The sequence below is a fragment of the Toxorhynchites rutilus genome, chromosome 3, assembly GCF_029784135.1.
Source record: "Toxorhynchites rutilus septentrionalis strain SRP chromosome 3, ASM2978413v1, whole genome shotgun sequence".
NCBI lineage: Eukaryota > Metazoa > Arthropoda > Insecta > Diptera > Culicidae > Toxorhynchites > Toxorhynchites rutilus.
Genome location: NC_073746.1, coordinates 207,522,984 through 207,541,942, shown reverse-complemented (window position 1 = coordinate 207,541,942; position 18,959 = coordinate 207,522,984). Strand labels below are relative to the sequence as shown.

Genomic DNA, 18,959 nt, shown 5'->3' with positions numbered 1-18,959 from the left:
TAGAGTTGTACATTTTATTCAATTCAATCGGATTGTTTCATAACTGTTTACATTCATTGAAGATTATTTTAACACTTGGCAAATAAATGCGCCGTAATGTGTACTGGCTGAGATTCCTCTTAATTTTTTTCGGAAGAGATACAAAATTTTTGAAATGCAATTTATTTTCCGTTGTTATACATGGCACCGGCTTTGTCTGGTTTTTTGCTCTGGTAGAATTATAAATACGAGACTTTACATCAACTTAATATCTATCACAAACTAAGTAACATACCGTTGTACAACTACAACTCTAACATGGTCCATGTCAGAAATAACAGAAAAGGTTTGAAAAAATGTATCTTGTGGATAGTCCTAAGTACAGAAATCTGGAATCGTAACGATAAAGCAACAGGTTTATTGAATAAAAATTCCGAATTATTCTTTTTTTTTCATTTTGTGCTATGTTCAGATTCTTTGAAGATCAATTGAGAAATACATAATTATGCGTAACTTAGAACTATATACATTTACAAATTCAATGACAAGTTTAAATGATTCTGTTGTGCATGATGACTCGTAAACATATACCTTATATATAAACTAATATCCCCGGACTAACATTTCCCTTCTGTAACCCAATTCGGAATATCTTCTCGATCCTCCGAAAGGGAAGCAGAGAACGAGTGAACATCGTGACCGTGGATATTTTGAAATACTTGCTCAAAAATAAATTACATTGAATGAGGTTTGTCACACACGATGGTGATTAATTTAAGTGTAATGGCATAAGCTTTTACTGACTGTTGAAAATAGTAACTATGGTTCATGATCCTAGAGTGTTTCACTGTTCATCTCTCTGGTTCGTTACCCTTTTGAATGCATTAGTTCGGTCGAATTGGATACAGGAAAGTTTCCGCTTCATCCTTGGAGATTGCGTTCTTGGCAACGCAGGTGTAGGACCCCATATCGGCCCATCGTAAATCGTTGATAATCAACTCCCCGGAGGGCAGAACTCGGAAACGTGAATCTTGAATACTACTCACGGCATTGCCTTCTTCGTTTCTCCAGGTGACTTCCGGTACTGGTCGACCCACAGTTTTACATGGTAGAATCACCGTCGAACCCATGTACTCGAACAGCGCCTTGTAGTGCAGAGTGACTCGGGCTGGCTTCAGATGCATAAACATATGATGACCGGATTTGAGAAGATCGGTATAGTTGGAGCGCTGTGAGTCCGCATGATAGACTGTGGTCGAAGCTACCGCGATTTGACCTCCCGAACGACCGATGCAAGTGTATGTACTCTCAGCGGCATGTGATGGGTGATCCAATACTAGCCGCGATACAACGCGTGCCATCGTGGTAGCACTACTTTCGCTGACGATATTCATGCTCACGTCATCCCACTGATGATGGAGGAAGGAAGGGAGAAAAAAAGATAGTTTAGTCGTTTGATAAACGCTGTTTGTCGGTCAAAACTTACTTCTACCGTCTGTCCACTTCCATGCACCCACTGTACGTATGGAGTTGGCGAACCCATGACTTCGCATTCGAGCTCGATTGTATTTCCGCGAATTTGGGTGATTTGTAGGGGAGGAGGCGATGTAATTTTTACAAAATTAGGCCTTGGCATACGTGACCCGGAAGACGATGCAGACAGCGAGTTGTCCTGGTCAAGGTCCACAGCCCGACCGCTGATAAGCGGCGCCAACATGGCCAGCATGGCCAGTAGACTGAGAATTTTAAGATTCATCATTCCTGGAAGGAGAAAATAGAACAAACATTAATTTTTTATCTTTATTCCATATAATTTTTGTTTTGTTCTATGATTCTTGGAATTAGATATAACAAATTTGAAATCTTTCTTCGAAATTGCATCAGTTAGTTTAAGGCATCTCTTCTTTGCGTTCTCTCTTCGTGGTTTGAATAGTTTTCTCTATCTCTCTTTTTTTGTCTCTAGCTACCCAAAAACTGTGTGCGTGTTTCAACATGTGCGCTCGTGAAGAAACCAATGAATGGAGGACAGGGGCATATATTTAGAAGTTTGTCTGTTACCACTAGAGTGGTGGTAAATAGGAGCGAATGCAGGAAACAATACCGACTCACGTGACTTTCGTCCCGCAACCGAAAAGAGAATGAGAGAGAGAGAGTTCTACACTGGCGTAGAATATGTTGCACTTGATAAGAATAACGACTTAACCTCGAACTTACCAATTCCTATGTCTACTCTAGTAACGCGATGCAGTTCCTCTGCTGTTGCTTGCTACCTCAGTATAGACGCAACGGTAATTCTGATTAATCAACTTGTTACAGATGATTCGCTCCTTTTGCTATCTACCGCTTCCGTGGCGAAGAAAAAAGTCGATTTCCAGTGAGTGTGCCCACACACAACAAAGTTGGTGAATCAAAAGATTCGTTCCACGCAGGAGGTTATGTAACGTTCGAATTTATAAAATGTTTTATGAACACATTTGTCAACATCGATTCTGGTATGTTTACTTTTTGATTGAAATTAAACATATGGCGGCACGGGATGATATGTGTGTACGTGATTCTGGTCTTCTGGCAGAGTCTGTACGCAGTAAGAGGCTCAGTTCTGAGACGATTCAATATGCTTATCGGAGCAATTTTGACCTCTTAAATCAATCGACCGTAGAACGCACCACAGGCTGCTTTTTATGTGAAGCTGGTATCAGGATGCATTAATTTCCGGTTGTATTCAAATACAGAGGTTTGATGATAACTTCAAACTCTTTCGATGATAAACTTTTCGCTCTGACTGACATTAATTGAATCGTACGAGGTGGCCGTTCAATTGTTGCTGACGTTAAACGTTTTTTGTCGTTCAGCTAGAGATAAGTTTCGTATTTGTACTGTGAATACGCTCTTCTATAAATTTGTTCCACCAAGCTCTTTTCCAATGCACTATTGAGATAATCGCCCAACTTATCGTCGTATCAAACACTATTCAACCGAAGTTTAAACAGACAACTGAAGAAATACTGTCACAAGCTAGATGTTTCTGATGCAAGAGCAAAAAGAAAACTGATTTAATCGCTGCAATCACACCTCATTATATAGCCTATTGTGGTGAGACTCACTTCTTGTCCATCTCCGTGGGCCGCACATTCACCAGCTGGCTGCTCGCAATAGTTCTCTTTGTCTCTCTCTCTCTCTTTCTCTCGGGGGCAGAAAGCGTTTACTCTCTTTACTCCAACCAACTCTTTAGCTCTTGTTCGATACGAAACACGCGAGCATGCATTTCAACGCGATCATTCATAAATTGATCTTGGATTCCACGCCGGCATACCGGCATTCACGCTTGTACACTCGTCGTTGAACTTTTGCAGCTGATTCGTTAGTTTTACGAACCAACCAAACATAAGGGGAAACGATTATTGTTTGCCCGATTCCTACTGCCTATGTCAGCACAGCGTCTCGCGTTTGATATCATTGCAAAAATGGAATTAAAAATAATTTTCCAGTAAAGAGTTTTTCCTTACAGCTAACAGCCACGAGAAATAGAAGAAATCATAAAAATATATTGCTTGACGCAGTTACATAAATTACATAGTTTCCCCTTTCATTCTACTGCCTTTGGTGCAGCATGCTCGAAACGGAGGGATATGCAGCAACCGTACAAATCGCGATAGAAACCGGCCGGATCGGGTTTTGAAATCAAGTGGCCACCTTAAAGTCTGGATCACTTCAGCTGCTCGGGGGGGCCATACATAGTGGGCCATAATTGTGAGGTAGCATGGATTACTGTTAATTAAAATTAATCTCCTTGTCACGGCAAATGAATAATTTTCCCCACGCGTTTGCACTCCCGCTTTGTCTTCTCAATCCATTGAAAAACCTCAGTTTTCTCAAGCCACATTGAATCTATGAGTGTCCATGTGTGCGTACATGGGTTGGATGGAGGAGTGTTCCTCGAAACGATAAACGATTGGCTGATAAATCTTTTTTATCTGTGTGTGCACACTATAAACGTGCGGAGATGCATGTGTTGAACACACAGCCAGACTTAACATTACAGTGGATCAGCGGGTCCTCGCTTTGCGTGACTTTCACGTGCCATTCATGACAGAGTTTAATGATGTAGGTGTTGCACTGCTCCGCAACTATGTCATTTCTTTCCATGTATTATGGAATGTTTTTTTTTCTGGGCGATATTGTACTGTGCGATTAGAATTATTAGAAGTTTTCAATCCATGACTTATGACCCATGATGATGAACGAACGCAATAGAAACGTTCTTTCGTATGTTACGTAAATGGAAATATGATCTGCTCAAAAGGAACTGACGTGACAATAGTTTAGGATTGAATCATTATAGCTCATACCTAAACAGTTTAGATTCTATTTTGTAAACTATATTTTGTGTATAAAACAATTGTAAACAATTTTGCACAAATTTCTAAACACGGACATAGCCGATCAAAGCAGATCATATGATTGATTATGCTACTGATCCCTTCACAGTATAATTTTCTGTGAGCTAAGTTCGTTGCCTTTAAAGGTTATACGGTATCAAAATGAGCTAATTTGAACGCAACGTTACAACAGATTTGTTTTAAAACCTGTGACACCAGTTACCAGTAAATGTGGAGAATGTGAATATTGTAAAAAAAATCAATAACTACAAATATAATACAGTAATGCACATTTAACGCGACATGCCGAGGCACCGCCTAGTGACGCATTTGAGGCGGTTTTGCCCTGTGATTGGACATTGGCAATGAGAGCGGTACAGTGTCGACGTCTGATGGCGACTATCAATGTGGGGCCATAATTTGGGCCCCGAACTCGATGTTTACAAAAATGTCGAATTAGAGGTAAAAATGTCCAACGTATCGCATTACAGGTCTGTCCAATAAGCTCAATGTCGTTTTCAATATATATTACTGGTCATCATTTCGACCAGATATATTTTGGTCTATATTTGACCTATTACAAGCCCCTCGTTCCCACAGGCGATTCAAAGCGAGTCAACAGTGACGGTGCGTGATGACAGTTATTAATTTCAAAACAACAAACAAAATGATAGATAAATTTCAAATATCGAGTGAGCTGAATTCAATGTATCCGTATGATAAAAATCACCAATACTAGTGGCCTTGTATCTTGCATTGTCCGATTGAAATGAAAATTCTACTTATTGGTGAATAAACTTTTAACAGTAGCTTAGAGGCGAATGAACTGAAAAGTTTAAAGCCTCTTTAATCCAACATCATCATCAAAACAGTAGCTGTAGTTATGAACTGAAATTCGTTCTAATCAGATCAGCTTTCTTAAACTTCTTGTTCACCATTCCTTCTCAAAAGCAGTGTTCTTCAGGTTCCCATCGAATAATTTCTGTTTCACCTTTGAAAGTGTGCATACCCTTAGAAAAATCCTCGGTCGAAAACTACTAAATACATTTGGTAATGCAAAATTAGTAGAATGTACAAATTTTTTGTACATACTGTCAACAAACCCGCATCCCTACCAGAGATTAGTATATTTTACTCGATAACATTAGTAAGCTTGGATATTGTCATATCTGAAAATTGTTGAGAAAAGCAAGGCAATAAGGCAATAAGGCATAAGGCAATACGGAGGTATAATAAGGATATAATACTGATACGTGCATTTTCGGCGAGAAAATGTAGCCGATATTGGGCTTCCGAATCATGGTTCTGCTTGACATATGTGTTTATTAGTACGGTCGAAAATGACTATAGATTGGTAGTATTTACCAAAAAATTCGTTATATTTACTAATTATTTCTCTCAATGTATATAGTGCATCACCAAATTTATGGAAGATAGAAGTTCATGCATTGGTTATTCATAAAAGCATTGTCTCTTTCGTCATAGCGAAATATACTTGTAGTTAACTCATGTTGTAATAATGGTTTCTGGGTGATGGAAGTACTTCAATTCCTTGAAACAATTCACCAGATTCACAAAGAAATGATATTTACGTGACCTTATCAGTAAGCTGGAGGCTTGACATTATCTATATAAACAGAAAAGGAAGTGAAATGCGAATATATTGGGCCATTGGCAGCGCGGATTATCAAGCCATTCTCTAGCCTGGAAACGTACAAGAAAAAATCCAACTTATCGGCAAAAGAATAGGCCTTCTCGAATAAATCAGTTATCTATAATTTATTTCTTATAGTAGCAGCGATTGTAAGAGACGCTCGATTACTGCCATAGATTTCCCAGCCGAGGTCGTTGGAATTTTTTGGGACGAAATTCTCTGATAACGTCATTGTTCGACAGAAAGATAACGGCGTGGTGTTTCTAATAGAGTACAGATGGAGACGCCATCGTGACGATAGAGGATAGAGGATAGCTCGACGGAAAAATCTAATTACTGGTTGATTCAGATCTATAAAAAAAAATGGAATATGGATAAGAATTTTAGCATCCCATCCGATTTTGAAGCTTCGAATATCATGAATTCAGCACTTGCTATAAACGAATACATTTGCTACTAGGCACCAATGGATCGAAACTTCAGGGTGAACGTGAATGCATCTTAATTTAGTAGACAAACCATTCCAAGCACTTTATCGCTGTATTTTTCATTGAAAACTATCTTTACTGAATGCGCTCCATGTCCCCGACACTTGCAGCCTAGGTCTAGGATCGCATAAGCTTGTTTCGTTATATTAGCCGAATTCCACTTGGGTAACGTCCCCCCTGACGGCGCCAGTGGTTGTATGGTTAGCGTAACAGCCTCACAATCCGATCGGCCTGGGTTCAATCCCAGCTGGCGTCGTTGGGATTTTCTGAGGCGAAAAATCTCTGGTTACGTCTTCCTTCGGAGCGGAAGTAAAAGAAGTTGGCCCGGCTCATGAGTTGTTGAGTCTGATAGGTAGGAACAGGTGGAGTCGCCTCCCTGATGTCGGTGATTGGCACTAAAAGTGGCGGAAATAGGCCGACGAAAAATAAGCGAAGATAAAAAAAAAAAAAAACGTCCCCCCTGTTCACTGCAAGCAGAGCACTCTTACTCCGCCTTCAATACCGAGTTGCGAATCATCGTCAGGGAAGGTCATACATGGTGTATACCAAACATGACCTAGGTTGCTCCAGGGGACTGTACGATCATTATACGTCGTTGTGTTTCATTCTCACTTACTTGATGGCTCGGCTTTCAGTAGTATTGTGAGCAACCATGAAACCACCTTTCTCTTTTTGTTTTATCGATAGTAATCTTTTTACCGCAGTCATTATCGGTGTCATGAATTCACCAAAAGTTCCAATAATCAAATTTTTCGCTTGGGGGTCTCTGTATCCATACAAGCTGTGTTTGAAACAAGAAACTCAGATTTTCGTGATAAGTAGTTGTTAGGAATGAAAACACAGATGCGAGTGAGCTAGCATAAAACAACGAGCGGATATCATTCATGCCTAATGCTGATATCACACACCTCGATACAAGGATAGGAGGCCCTCTATATCGAGGTGTGCTGCGGCAAAGAAGAGCAGCACACGAGATTTTTTAGTGCTAGTGCGGATATCCAGAATTTTGGAATATAGATATACCCTGCATATATTTAGATAAACGTATATTTCGTGAAAGTATGCTTTCAAATTCCAGCAGGGTTATCTTACTGTTGCATGTTGTAGGGTTCGATCACATCTCAAGCGGAATATAGGAGCAAAAGGGTTTATAGTTCGTGATCGATATCTGAGTGGGAAGGAGAAAGTCTGATGCGAGTATAACCACGATTCTGATTCGCATGCATGAATCGAGTCTTCTGAAGTAATAAAAAATATAAATATCTAAAAAGTTATGTCAAAAATTCGATGCATTCTAAAATAATATCCGAAGTAATAAAATAACTATAAATAATGATATAATTCCGTAGTTCTACGTCGAAAACTGCGGTCGTGTCCTAGATTACAATTTTTTTTCTCATCTGTGCACTTCGAGATTGTCTGCATTTATTCCCAAACTCAGCATCTGTTCACAAAGAATTATAGAAAAGAGATTTGGACATTTACCGTTGTTAAGATATATCATTTGAATTCGATGGTTGGTATTCGTTTGGTCCTCCTCAAATGTGCACTGATCTGCATGTTACTGAAAGCACAAAGTTCATCGTATTTTCATCAAAAGTGGAATAGTCCTTGCAGTGATCTGCCCATTCTTTCGTCTTCAGACCATTTTTTCTAGTTTTGTCTCCCACTCCTATCACCTAACAGAACTTAGCTGCTTCCATGACCAGTATATTAATTCATTGTGATAGAATTGCACAAAAAACCATGCCAGTGGGGCTCCCAATTAACAGTATTTGACACTATGAGGCATTATTCATATTTTTTTTCAATCCTGTCCGTTATATTTTATAGTATTCAAAAGTTTGATAGTAATAGAGACTTCATTCAATTTTAGATGAGGCGCTGATCTGGATTCAATATCGCTTACGAGAAGATAGGAATACATGTAAATTATTTTAAGCAATTTAGTTCAAAGAACTTCATTGATGTCTCTAAATTGATTAATTCGATGTATACGGGATAACAGTTCTAGTTTGTGGACGTGAGTTATCCCACGTAGAGCCTCGTGTACATGTGGTAAAATCCTATTGGATAAAAGTTCATAAGAAAACTCATTATTCCAACGCAGCAGGAGTGTGAAGGAGAGGCGGTTCAAGATCTAGAGGGATCTAGAGGGCGAGCGTGACGAGAGAGAGAGAAACTTTCCAATTTCAAAGGGATGACGAAGGAAAGGAAACATCAGAAACCTGCTTCTACGTGATCAAGGTCAAAGTCGCAGTTAATTGTGCGGCACTGATGCAGTGTACATATAGCCACATTCGTGAAGAGTATTGATGGTGGGTATAAATCGAGTGATAGTATGCTCTTATCCTTCTCCACCTTTCATACGTTGCAGATATGAGCAGAATATACGTGGGAACGAAAGATCATTCATGAGAAACTAGATCAAAAGTATCTTCAGTATCTCAGCAAAAACCATATCAGATTAATAAAGTAAGTGATATAATAATTGAAACCGCTATCATGATTTGGTCACCGTATTGTGTGCTTGTTGGACTAGGGCTATGAGGGATATCGAGCATCGGTTCGAGTTTATAGTGAATGTTTTTTTTTTATCTTGTAGCTTACGTAGAGGCGAATGAACTGAAAAGTTTAAAGCCTCTTTAATCCAACATCATCATCATCATTTTATCTTATAGCTGTGACAATGAGTGGTATATGGGTTCCATCGAACTTTCGAGATTAATTATCCGAAAAGCAATCAAAACAATGAGCGAATTCTTTAAATATCAGCCACAATCTTGGGACTGGGATTGAAAAAGTCCAAAATACCACTTTATCGAGTATCAAGTATTTGTACTTGATCATATGCTACTGGGAGGACTCGGCTCTTTAAAATGTCGAGGTGTTAAAGTAAGTAACACCAGCTTCGATGGAAACTCAACTTATTGTACTTCGCGTCACTTTCAGCTATTTGACCACCACAACAATTCCGTGGATTGCCGCTTACGGCCTTCCATGGATGTAATTGATGAAGAAGAGAAAACATTTGCCGGTATTCAGATTGTAGAGATCTATAGCAAGCCATGATATGCAATATTACTTGAGGGGCTTAGAATGCAAGGGGTGTAAGTGACTTGATCGATTTCTCTTCATCAACTTTTTCTTTAGTTAATAACTCAACTGCAAAAACGTTCCAATTTAAGATTGCTATAGAGTCCGATAGATGAGGTTCTGATCTATCTTCCACATGTATTTGCAGCTAAGTTATGACCAAAAGAGAGAGTCGATGTAGAGAAATCGATCAAATCACTTACACCCCTTTCATTCTAAGCCCCTCACTTATAAACGGAGAAATAAACATGGAGAGATTATTCTTCCTTGGAGGCTAGAGGCGAATGAACTGCAAAGTTTAAAGCCTCTTAAAAACAAAGAATTGAATTGAACTTCCTTGGAATGTAATGAACGGTTGCGCATATTTTACAGTGATGTTCTTTGTATATCCTTTGTATATCTAGCATATGGTATTGGATTCTATAATCTGGCGACGAGGTGAAAACAGGAGGTAATTGTTGTATGTTCTCCTTTTGACATAGGATTACGTCTTTCGGGTACACGGGAATACGAAAATCGATGGCATCGTGAAATGTCCAATTTCAAACGTTTATTGCTCAGTCATTTCATGATGGATTGATGAGATTTTTACGTCAATCGATTTCGACACTCCATATTTTATTTAATTACATAAAATAATATATGTCATGAAAATAACTATCGAACAATTGAAAAATCTCAACCCATATCCAAACGGAAATACCCAGTTCTGATTGGTCGAAACTGACGACACAAGCGGCGGTTCATGTACTTACAATAATAGCTCAGTCTTTTCTTGATGGATTTACGAGGTTTTTTCATCAATCGATCTGAGCACTCTATAAAAATTCATCACAAAGAATAAGTTAATATAGTTCATGAAACTAACTATCAAACAAACGAAAAGTCGCCAAACGGAAACAACTCGTTCTGATTGGTCGAAATCGAAGATACGATTTCCTCTTGTACACACAATTATTGCTCAGTCATTTCTTGATCGATTAATGAAATTTTCGCATTAATCGATTTGGCACTTGAGCGGCAGGCGAAATACATCGTCTCAGGTGACTTGAATGCTCGGCATGTGCTGTGGAGAAATCGAAGACGGGATAATCCTTGCGGAGGACTAGGAGACCGGCTATTGTAATATCTCAGCACCGGACCCCCTACCAGGATTTCCAAATCAGGGGTTCACTCGATACTGGACATTTTCCTTACCAATATGACCATCTCCGAGTACCCGCTAGTCTTTGAGGAATTATCTTCCGATCGATATCCAGTGGTATTGAAGCTGGACGCAGCTGTCGATACGACGGCTACCCGATATTGGCGAAATTATCATCGTGCCAACTTAGTCGAGTTCCATCGTGTCATCGATAACAGCCTTAACCACGGATTCCCCGAAAGATATTGATGTGGCGGTGCATTCCCTCCAGCAAGCGATTGCCATCGCTTGTGACAGTGCGGCCCCGCTACAACAATGTAAGGAGTTCCTCTCTCCAGATTGATAGCACCACCAAACAATTTATCCGTTTACGGAATATTTATCGGCGCCAATACCAGCGTACTGGCGACCGAGATAAGAAGATATCTACTAACAATCTCACTAGGGTAATCCAGGGTAGGATTCTAGAACTCCGAAGTAGAGAATTTAGAGATAAACTCCGTCAAACTCCTTCTCATTCAAAGCCATTTTGGTCCATAACTGAAGTTCTTAAACAGAGAACCTTTGCTTTCTCGTCTGGAGGTTCAAGAGAAGGTAGCTTATTGTTAACACTCATAGAAAAAACAAACACGCTGGGGCAACAGTTTGTGTCGAAACTTTGCCTGAAGAATCAGATGACTGTCTATAAACAGATCATCTACCCAGCCTTAGAATATGCGTACCCTGTCTGGAATACCTGTGCTCGGACACACAAACTGAGACTTCAACGTCTCCAGAATGAGTTTCTTAAAATCATCCTGAATCTGCCCCCTGGACGAGAACAACGGAGGATCACGAAAGAGCCTGCCTGGATACTCTAGATGAAAGGTTTGAAGATTTCATTCGCAAATTTGGAGAGAGGTGCTCCACTTCCATGCACGAGGTAGTACGCGAACTGTACATAGTAGATTAGCGTTAAGGTTGAGGTTTAGGTTTAGTAGTTAGGTTATTTTTTGAGATTTCATCATTGTGTTCTGGTAATCCGACTGAGATGGGCATGCCTTCACTCTAAAGAGTTTTCAAATGAAGAGTTTACAAATAAAGTTTTCATTAAAAGAGTTTACAAATAAAGTTTTCAAGTTTTCGAGTTTACAAATTGGTTATCCGTCGTTAATCATCTCATAGCCTTTTGGTGTTGCTTTGCCGTTGCTCAGCGGTATTTTTTCCCGTCGCCGTTGGCCTCACTTGCGGGAGATAGACGTTGTATTCTGGTGTCATTTTCATCGGTCTACACTTAGAGAGGAGAAGAGAAGAAGGAAGACATGCACCTGTGGCTTTCAAACCGCTGTGACGGCCGTTGATGGCTTGCGCGGTGGTGCCCGTTGCTGGTGGTAACTACCTCTGGCATATTCGCTGCTTTTCCTGGATCCTGCTCACTGCGGAGTGATCCACTACCACTGTCTGGAGGTCTCCGCTACCCTAATGCTGGTTGGCAGTGTTTATCGGATGGACGTACATTTTCTCTTTGGTAAGTGAAAAACTTTTCATATAGGAGCTATCGAGGTTAGTACGAGTTAGTGAGAATCTTTTCATAGACAATTTCTAGACGTTTCCTAAATGTGTTGGTGTACTTTCCTATTTTTCTCAAGTGATTGTGATTTTTACTCCCTTATCCGAACATCTCTTAAGAGTTCTTTTTTTCTAAGTGGATTCACAACCTAAGTGCTGTGTCGTTTGTCCCCTGCCGTTTCTTGTCTCCTGCCGTTTTTAGTTGTGATTCTTCAAACCGAAAAGTGTTCTTTAGGTATGAATGTATTTCGGGAATTTTCAAGTAGATGTTTCATTTCGCATTGCTTCAGTTTGCTGCCATCATGTTGATCCATTCATAATTTAGACTTACTTCAAAAAAAAAAGGTGAACAGCACTCAATACAGAGAAATTTTATTTTTGCTTCGCACAAAGGACAACAAAACAAAACAAACAAACTGCAGCGCGCCAAGCGGTTGCCATAGTAATCATATGGACAAACCACCATCAGTGAATCGGACAAACCATGATCAGAATTGAGGTCATCGAGATTCATTAATTACATGATTTAGATATATAAATCTGATACAAATGATTTGTAAACTTGATGTTTACAATTTTTGTAAGTGTTGTAATCCAGAAAAGATCCGAATATGTACCAAATAATTATCTTGTGATTGAAAGTTAGCTCAAATGAAAGGCGCATTGACACCAATAGAAGGTGGTATTTATAAATCTTTAAAATATATGAATCCGTAAAATATCATATAAAAACTACTGTGAATCATGAAAAAGACTATTTTATTTATATGTTTTGAATCGTTTGAATACCTGATTTGACACAGGTGCCCTGAACTAGAGCATTCACGAAGTGGATAAACCAAGATTATAGTTTCGACTGGACAAACCAACATCATTTACCTTATATTAATTCTTTTTCCAGTATGAATTTTTCTCTAACTCCCGAAACCTTCAACAAGGACAATACGAAGTAAAGCAACGTGTCAACGTACAAATGACTCATCAGAGCGTCGTTCGAACAGATGGTGGAAACAAGAAATAGATAAAATCTTAACAGTATCCTGCTTAGCAACAGCAGCAGAAGAAATAACAATGATTGAATGTGTCCAACTTTAACCTAAATGTTGAAAGCACTGCTAGAGTGTCGTCGACTCTTCCCAATGTGTGTTTCAAGCCTTGTCCTGAGCGCGATCATTCTCTAATGATCATTTCGCGTTTGTCGTTTTTTCTCTAGTTCAAATGCGATCACGCGGTTTTCTTGGTGTTATAACATTGACGTGTTTGTGGGAATTCCTGGATTATCGATTGTTCTACATAAGGGACACTGATGGATTTTGTTCATGTACATACCAAAAATGTAGCGCACTGAGACAAGCAATAATTTTTCACCAAACCACTGATTAATGTAGCCGATTCGAAGATATGACACAACTAAGCCCTGGACAAGCGATGCGCGAAAGTGGAGATAAATGATTGATGTTTGGGTTAAATATTTTACCTCTCTTTCTGTGCCATTCATTTTGCAAATCACATCCAATCAAATAACCCTTGCGGTAAGAGAAGCGATGTGATTCGAAAGTGATGTGGCCAAACGGTCGTTTATTGCTTTATTTGGTTTATTCAATCTTTTGGTAGAATAGATTACCTTTGAAATCGTAGTCAGGTTTTGGAAAAGAATACATTGGTCAAACTTCATGACAACGCAAACTGTCTTACTCCGCCTGCCATGCAAAGGTTAAATCCATTGGCAGCAAAATCTGATTTTAGCATCCAATCCGCAACTGTGTTGCTATGCAACAAACTGTATATTAAGAGTTGCCTTTTGCCACTTATCCATCATCCGCTTGAGCCTCTTGATTTATTGCAGAGAAGCTGGAATAAAACCAGCTGATGCTTAATCCGGTACACGTTAGCAGAGACCGGCAATAACTACACCTGTTACGGAGAGTGGTCCGATCACACAGCGATGTAGTAGTGTAGAAGATAGGTGTGCGTCACGATACTTAACAGGAATATTTATTTTATTAAATCGTTTGTACTTATTTTATTATTCTCGATATTAATGATGAGCTGTTCTGGATGTTCACAAATATGTTTGTGGTTAGAATTACTCAATAATGAGCGGCAATAATTAGAGAAACAAAAAATCATTATGTATATAATCATTATGGGGTTGGCACGTTACGTTTGTATTTGTAATTATTTAAGAATGAATCTATAATCCTGCACTTCTACTATACTCCACACCCACAAAATCAGACATCTCGAATTTTCAACGAACCGTCAAAGAGACCTATCAAGAAAGCAAACTTTATAATCCCCCTCGTTTGTATTACTTGTTCGAAATTCATCGTGTTGAACATGGTTTGTTCTCCACCAGCGATCCAGGCATTGGCGTAAAGGGGAAGCACAAAACCCCTCAAACTGTTCAAATGGGCAGATGAAAAAATCGTCACAATCCAGCTTGAAATGGACCATCACTCAATCAAAGCGTGAATCGAAAAAGTAAATATTGAAAAGAATTACCACACAACTCAGCCGTATGTGTATATGACTATAATGATTCTACTTCGTTGCATCTTATCACCTATCTCATGACGCAGTAAAATGGTCAATTTCGGCAAGATTTCCGTGGTAGCACCATATTACAAAATAAAACAAAATAAAACAAAATTTGTAATTGGTCTTCCTTAACCATTCGTTCCTAATGTATGCAGTTAGCTTTGACATGCATAGCTGACTTTGCGGTTTCATAGCCGGCAAATGCACCCGACAACGGCTCACACTCTGAATCTACTCCTCCCCAACTCCCACCGAAACCTCTTCGTTTCGTACAACGATTATGATTATACCACAGAGCAGCACCATGACTCACATGTACGCTTTGCGCAAATCACACGGTTGAAAACTTGTTTGGTTTAATGGCGAACCGAATAGCTCTGGTACGGTAATATCAGACATATCGGTGCCGCGGTACACTCTAAATTTGTGACAACAGTTAAGTTTAACTCATGTAGCTTAAATAAATTTTCATGTCCCTATGCATTGAGGAAGGTTTCTGCAGTCATAAAACTTTGGAAGAGTGCATATGCAGCTTCGAATGCTTTAGTTTTTATCAAAGCACTTCTGAATCGAAGTGATGACTTGAACATCAAGTGCTACCGTTTCAATGTCTCAAATGTTAGCAAACTGTTACCTTTTTCATTGTTCTTTGCACCTTCAAGTGTAGAGCATCATTTGGGGTGAAATTTTTGAATCAATTTTTTTTTTATTTTCTACTGTACTATGCACGAAAATGTATAGAAATTCACTGTGGTAATATAAATGACAATTCAAGGACTTGAGGATACCAATTTGATTTTATCCAACTAAGGGTGTAGTCGTGCCTTTCTCATATATCAATCAATAGTTTGAGCTGCATCTCATCCAATGGCAATGCAATGGTTACCAATGAGCAAGTATTGACAAACCATGAAGTTCGATATGTCACATGATGGAACTAGGTTCTAGTCATAGAGCGCTCACTTCTCTTGGAAACCTGATTCGGAATACATCCGAATTAGGATAATAAGGTCATATAGGCTTGAACTCCTCAAAAATAAGCTAGCTTACATAAATCATGAAGTTTAATACTTCAAATAGCGGGTTATGTATTGTTTTGTATTTTAGAATCTTCTTCTTCTTCTTAAATGGCACAAACGTTCCTAGAGGAACTTCGCCGTCTTAACGTAGTATTACTTGCGTCATTTTTATTAGTACTTAGGTGAGATTTCTATGCCAAATATCACGCCTTGAATGCATTCTGAGTGGCAAGCTCTAGAATACGCGTGAGCACAGTGCAAGTCGGACGAAATTTCTTTGACGAAAAACTTCCCCGACCAGAACGGGAATCGAACCACCGGCATGTTAGGTGTGACGCTAACCATGCTTAAAAATGGAAACGAAAATATAAATTTTTATATTTTTATTTAATTTTTATACAATTTGATAAACGATTTGATGAGAACCTCTGACCATAAGAATCTAAAGATGACTATTGAATGTGTCATATAAAAAGTTTGAAATTTATTTAAATGATATCCTAAAAAAAATCAGTATTTTTCATCAGTACATTTGATCAATTCACCCCGGTGATCAATTTTCCTCCGGGCTGCCATACAAATGAAACACAAATTTATTCAAACTCGAGAATTCGATAATTAATCAAGCAAATGAAACGAAATTAGTCATATGGAAGTTTTAGGGTGCAATAAATGATTCTATAGTGGTTAGACACTCCTCCCCCTCTCTAAAGGGAGGGGAGGTGTCTGCCATACAAATGAAATACAAATTTCTGCATTACTCAATAATTAATCAAGCAAATGAAATGAAATTAGTCATATGGAAGTTTTAGGGTGCAATAAATGATTCTATAGTGGTTAGACACTCGATCCCCCTCTCTAAGTGAGGGCTACCATACAAACGAAACACAAATTTCTGCACTACTCGAGAATTAATCAAGCAAATGAAACCAAATTTGGCATGTGGAGGTTTTGGGGTGCAATAAATGTTTTTACGGTGGTTAGACACTTCACCCTCCTCTGTAATGGGGAGCTGCCATACAAATGAAAGACAAATTTCTGCATAACTCGAGAACTCATCAAGCAAATGAAGCCAAATTTGGGATGTGAAGGTTTTTGGGTACGAGAAATGTTTCTATGATGGTATGACACCTCTCCCTTCTCTGGAATGGAGAGGGGGTTCCATAAAAATAATACACATATTTTAACCAAACATGACAATTGAAAATTTTCGGAAAACTCTGAAGGAAAATAGGAAAATTCGAAAAATTCAATTCACATGTGTTCTACAATTACATATTGACAAGCGTTGTTAGTCCATTCGATGTTTGCGGTAACGAAATTGATCTTCGTTTAAAAGTGGACTCGAGAAAGGAATTGTCCGATTTAGGGCTGTCTTTATTCTATCATATTTTTTGTATCAAACTTTCTTCCATGTAACGAAGAAACATGTTATTTGCAAGTGGTTGGAAACGAGGATTTTGTCTGAAAATAATCTGGTAATATAATGACGAGTTTTGGTAGAAGTACTAGGAATGTTATAGTAAAAGGTAATTTTAAAGGGTAGACTAGAAGATCAATCAGTGAATTGTTTTGCGATTGGACCCACGAACGTGCGCTTAGTAAGAAAACGTGAATGTGATAACGAACCAGATACGAACCAGCAAATAATGTTTGGAGCTTAAAATCAGAATGGTGAAAGAGGTGATATTTGAAATTTTCGCAAAAAAGAATAATTTGAATGAGTGGAGTTTACGAACATCTTGACGTCAATATTTGTGTTCAAATTCGATTGCCTATTACAATCATGTGAAACCGCTTTTTCAGTAAGTTTTTTGACGTAGGACTACGTCTTTGACTACTATATAGGGGGATCACTCTACGAAAAATGTAACGAAAAGTTACGAGATTTCAAATAAGTATTAGGTAAAATCGTTATTACGATATATGTTATACTATATACCATTAGATAGGAAATTTATTCAACTTTTTTTTATTTGAGCACAAACAGTGAAGATAGTAAAACAAGTGAACGATTTAGCGAATAAGGTAGATATGTTTTCTAGACTTTATTCGCTGTTTGCGCTGCAATAGACAACATGTTTGCATACACACGGGCGCTTGGGTCTTTTAAGTAACTTTGCATATTTGAAATATTCAAAAAAGAATTAGACTACTTTTTGAAAAGGTTCTTGATTTGATACCAAAAAATATAACTGAAAAAATATGATACCTACAAAATTCTACAAAATTTCATGAAAAAGTACCAAATAAATTTAAAAAAATCGATGAAAAAAAATATTTCAAAAATTAAAACTCATTTTTCTCAAAAACGATGTTTTTTTAAATTCTCAAAAAACTTGTATAGTAGCTCTTACAATTTTTAACAAGTCTTCTAGAAGATGGGCACTTTTACACGGAAAAAGTTTTTCTAACAACAAGATGGTTCTGAGATGGTGTCAACGGCCAGCCGAGGCATGAGTTTATTCTTATATAATTTCTGTATATCAGAAAAATTACGAAGGAATCTGAGACAATTCATGAATCAGGTAAACAAACAATCTTCTAGTGGAAGAGCAAAATGGAAAAAAAGTTTCTTTGTCGACTTCAATCCATTGCTTGGCCTATAGCATGTGTTATCGTGATAACCATTACCGGATTGTTGTAAAAATTGAAAAATGGCGTTATGGGATTTTTTCTCTCATGGAACTAATTTTAAACATTATTTTTTATGGAACCTAGGTTGAACAGAAAATATGCAAAATTGCGCAAATCAAATTATTACATACAATATTGTCGAGCGAGAAACATATTTTGACATAAAACTTTCGACTTTTCAAGAAGAGGCACCTCTTCCTTCCCAGTGTTGAAAAAAAAATCCTAAAAATTAGAAAATCTCCTATCTAATCTAACAATATCAATGCCAGGACATGGATAGCTGTGAGGTTTCCTATATTTGTTGTATTCCAGTTGGATGTACAAATAATAAAAATAATAACCAAATTCAAGAATGTACTGAAAAAGTATCGCTTCTTATCCTTTTCAGCTAAACAGACGAACGGTCGATTAGTATTTCTGTAGAGACGGTTTTATTAATTTTGATTTTCATGTTATTTATGGACACCTAGATAA

The 18,959-nt window shown here is 38.2% G+C and overlaps 1 protein-coding gene across 2 annotated transcripts in view; it reads right to left on the bottom strand.

The window, feature by feature from the left end:
* The window catches only part of LOC129778956 (neural/ectodermal development factor IMP-L2), a 46,693-nt gene continuing 27,734 nt past the window's right edge, over window positions 1-18,959 (bottom strand). Inside the window, exons 1-3 of one of the 2 annotated variants that reach the window (XM_055786150.1) lie at window positions 2,194-3,016; window positions 1,466-1,740; window positions 1-1,388 (exon numbers count right to left, since the gene is read on the bottom strand). In XM_055786150.1, coding sequence (XP_055642125.1) covers window positions 864-1,388; window positions 1,466-1,738 — 798 coding nt within the window. In that variant the 5' untranslated portion in view covers window positions 1,739-1,740; window positions 2,194-3,016 and the 3' untranslated portion in view covers window positions 1-863. Of the gene's footprint in view, window positions 1,389-1,465; window positions 1,741-2,193; window positions 3,017-18,959 lie in introns of those variants that run through there. The other variant, XM_055786151.1, reaches the window with a different exon arrangement.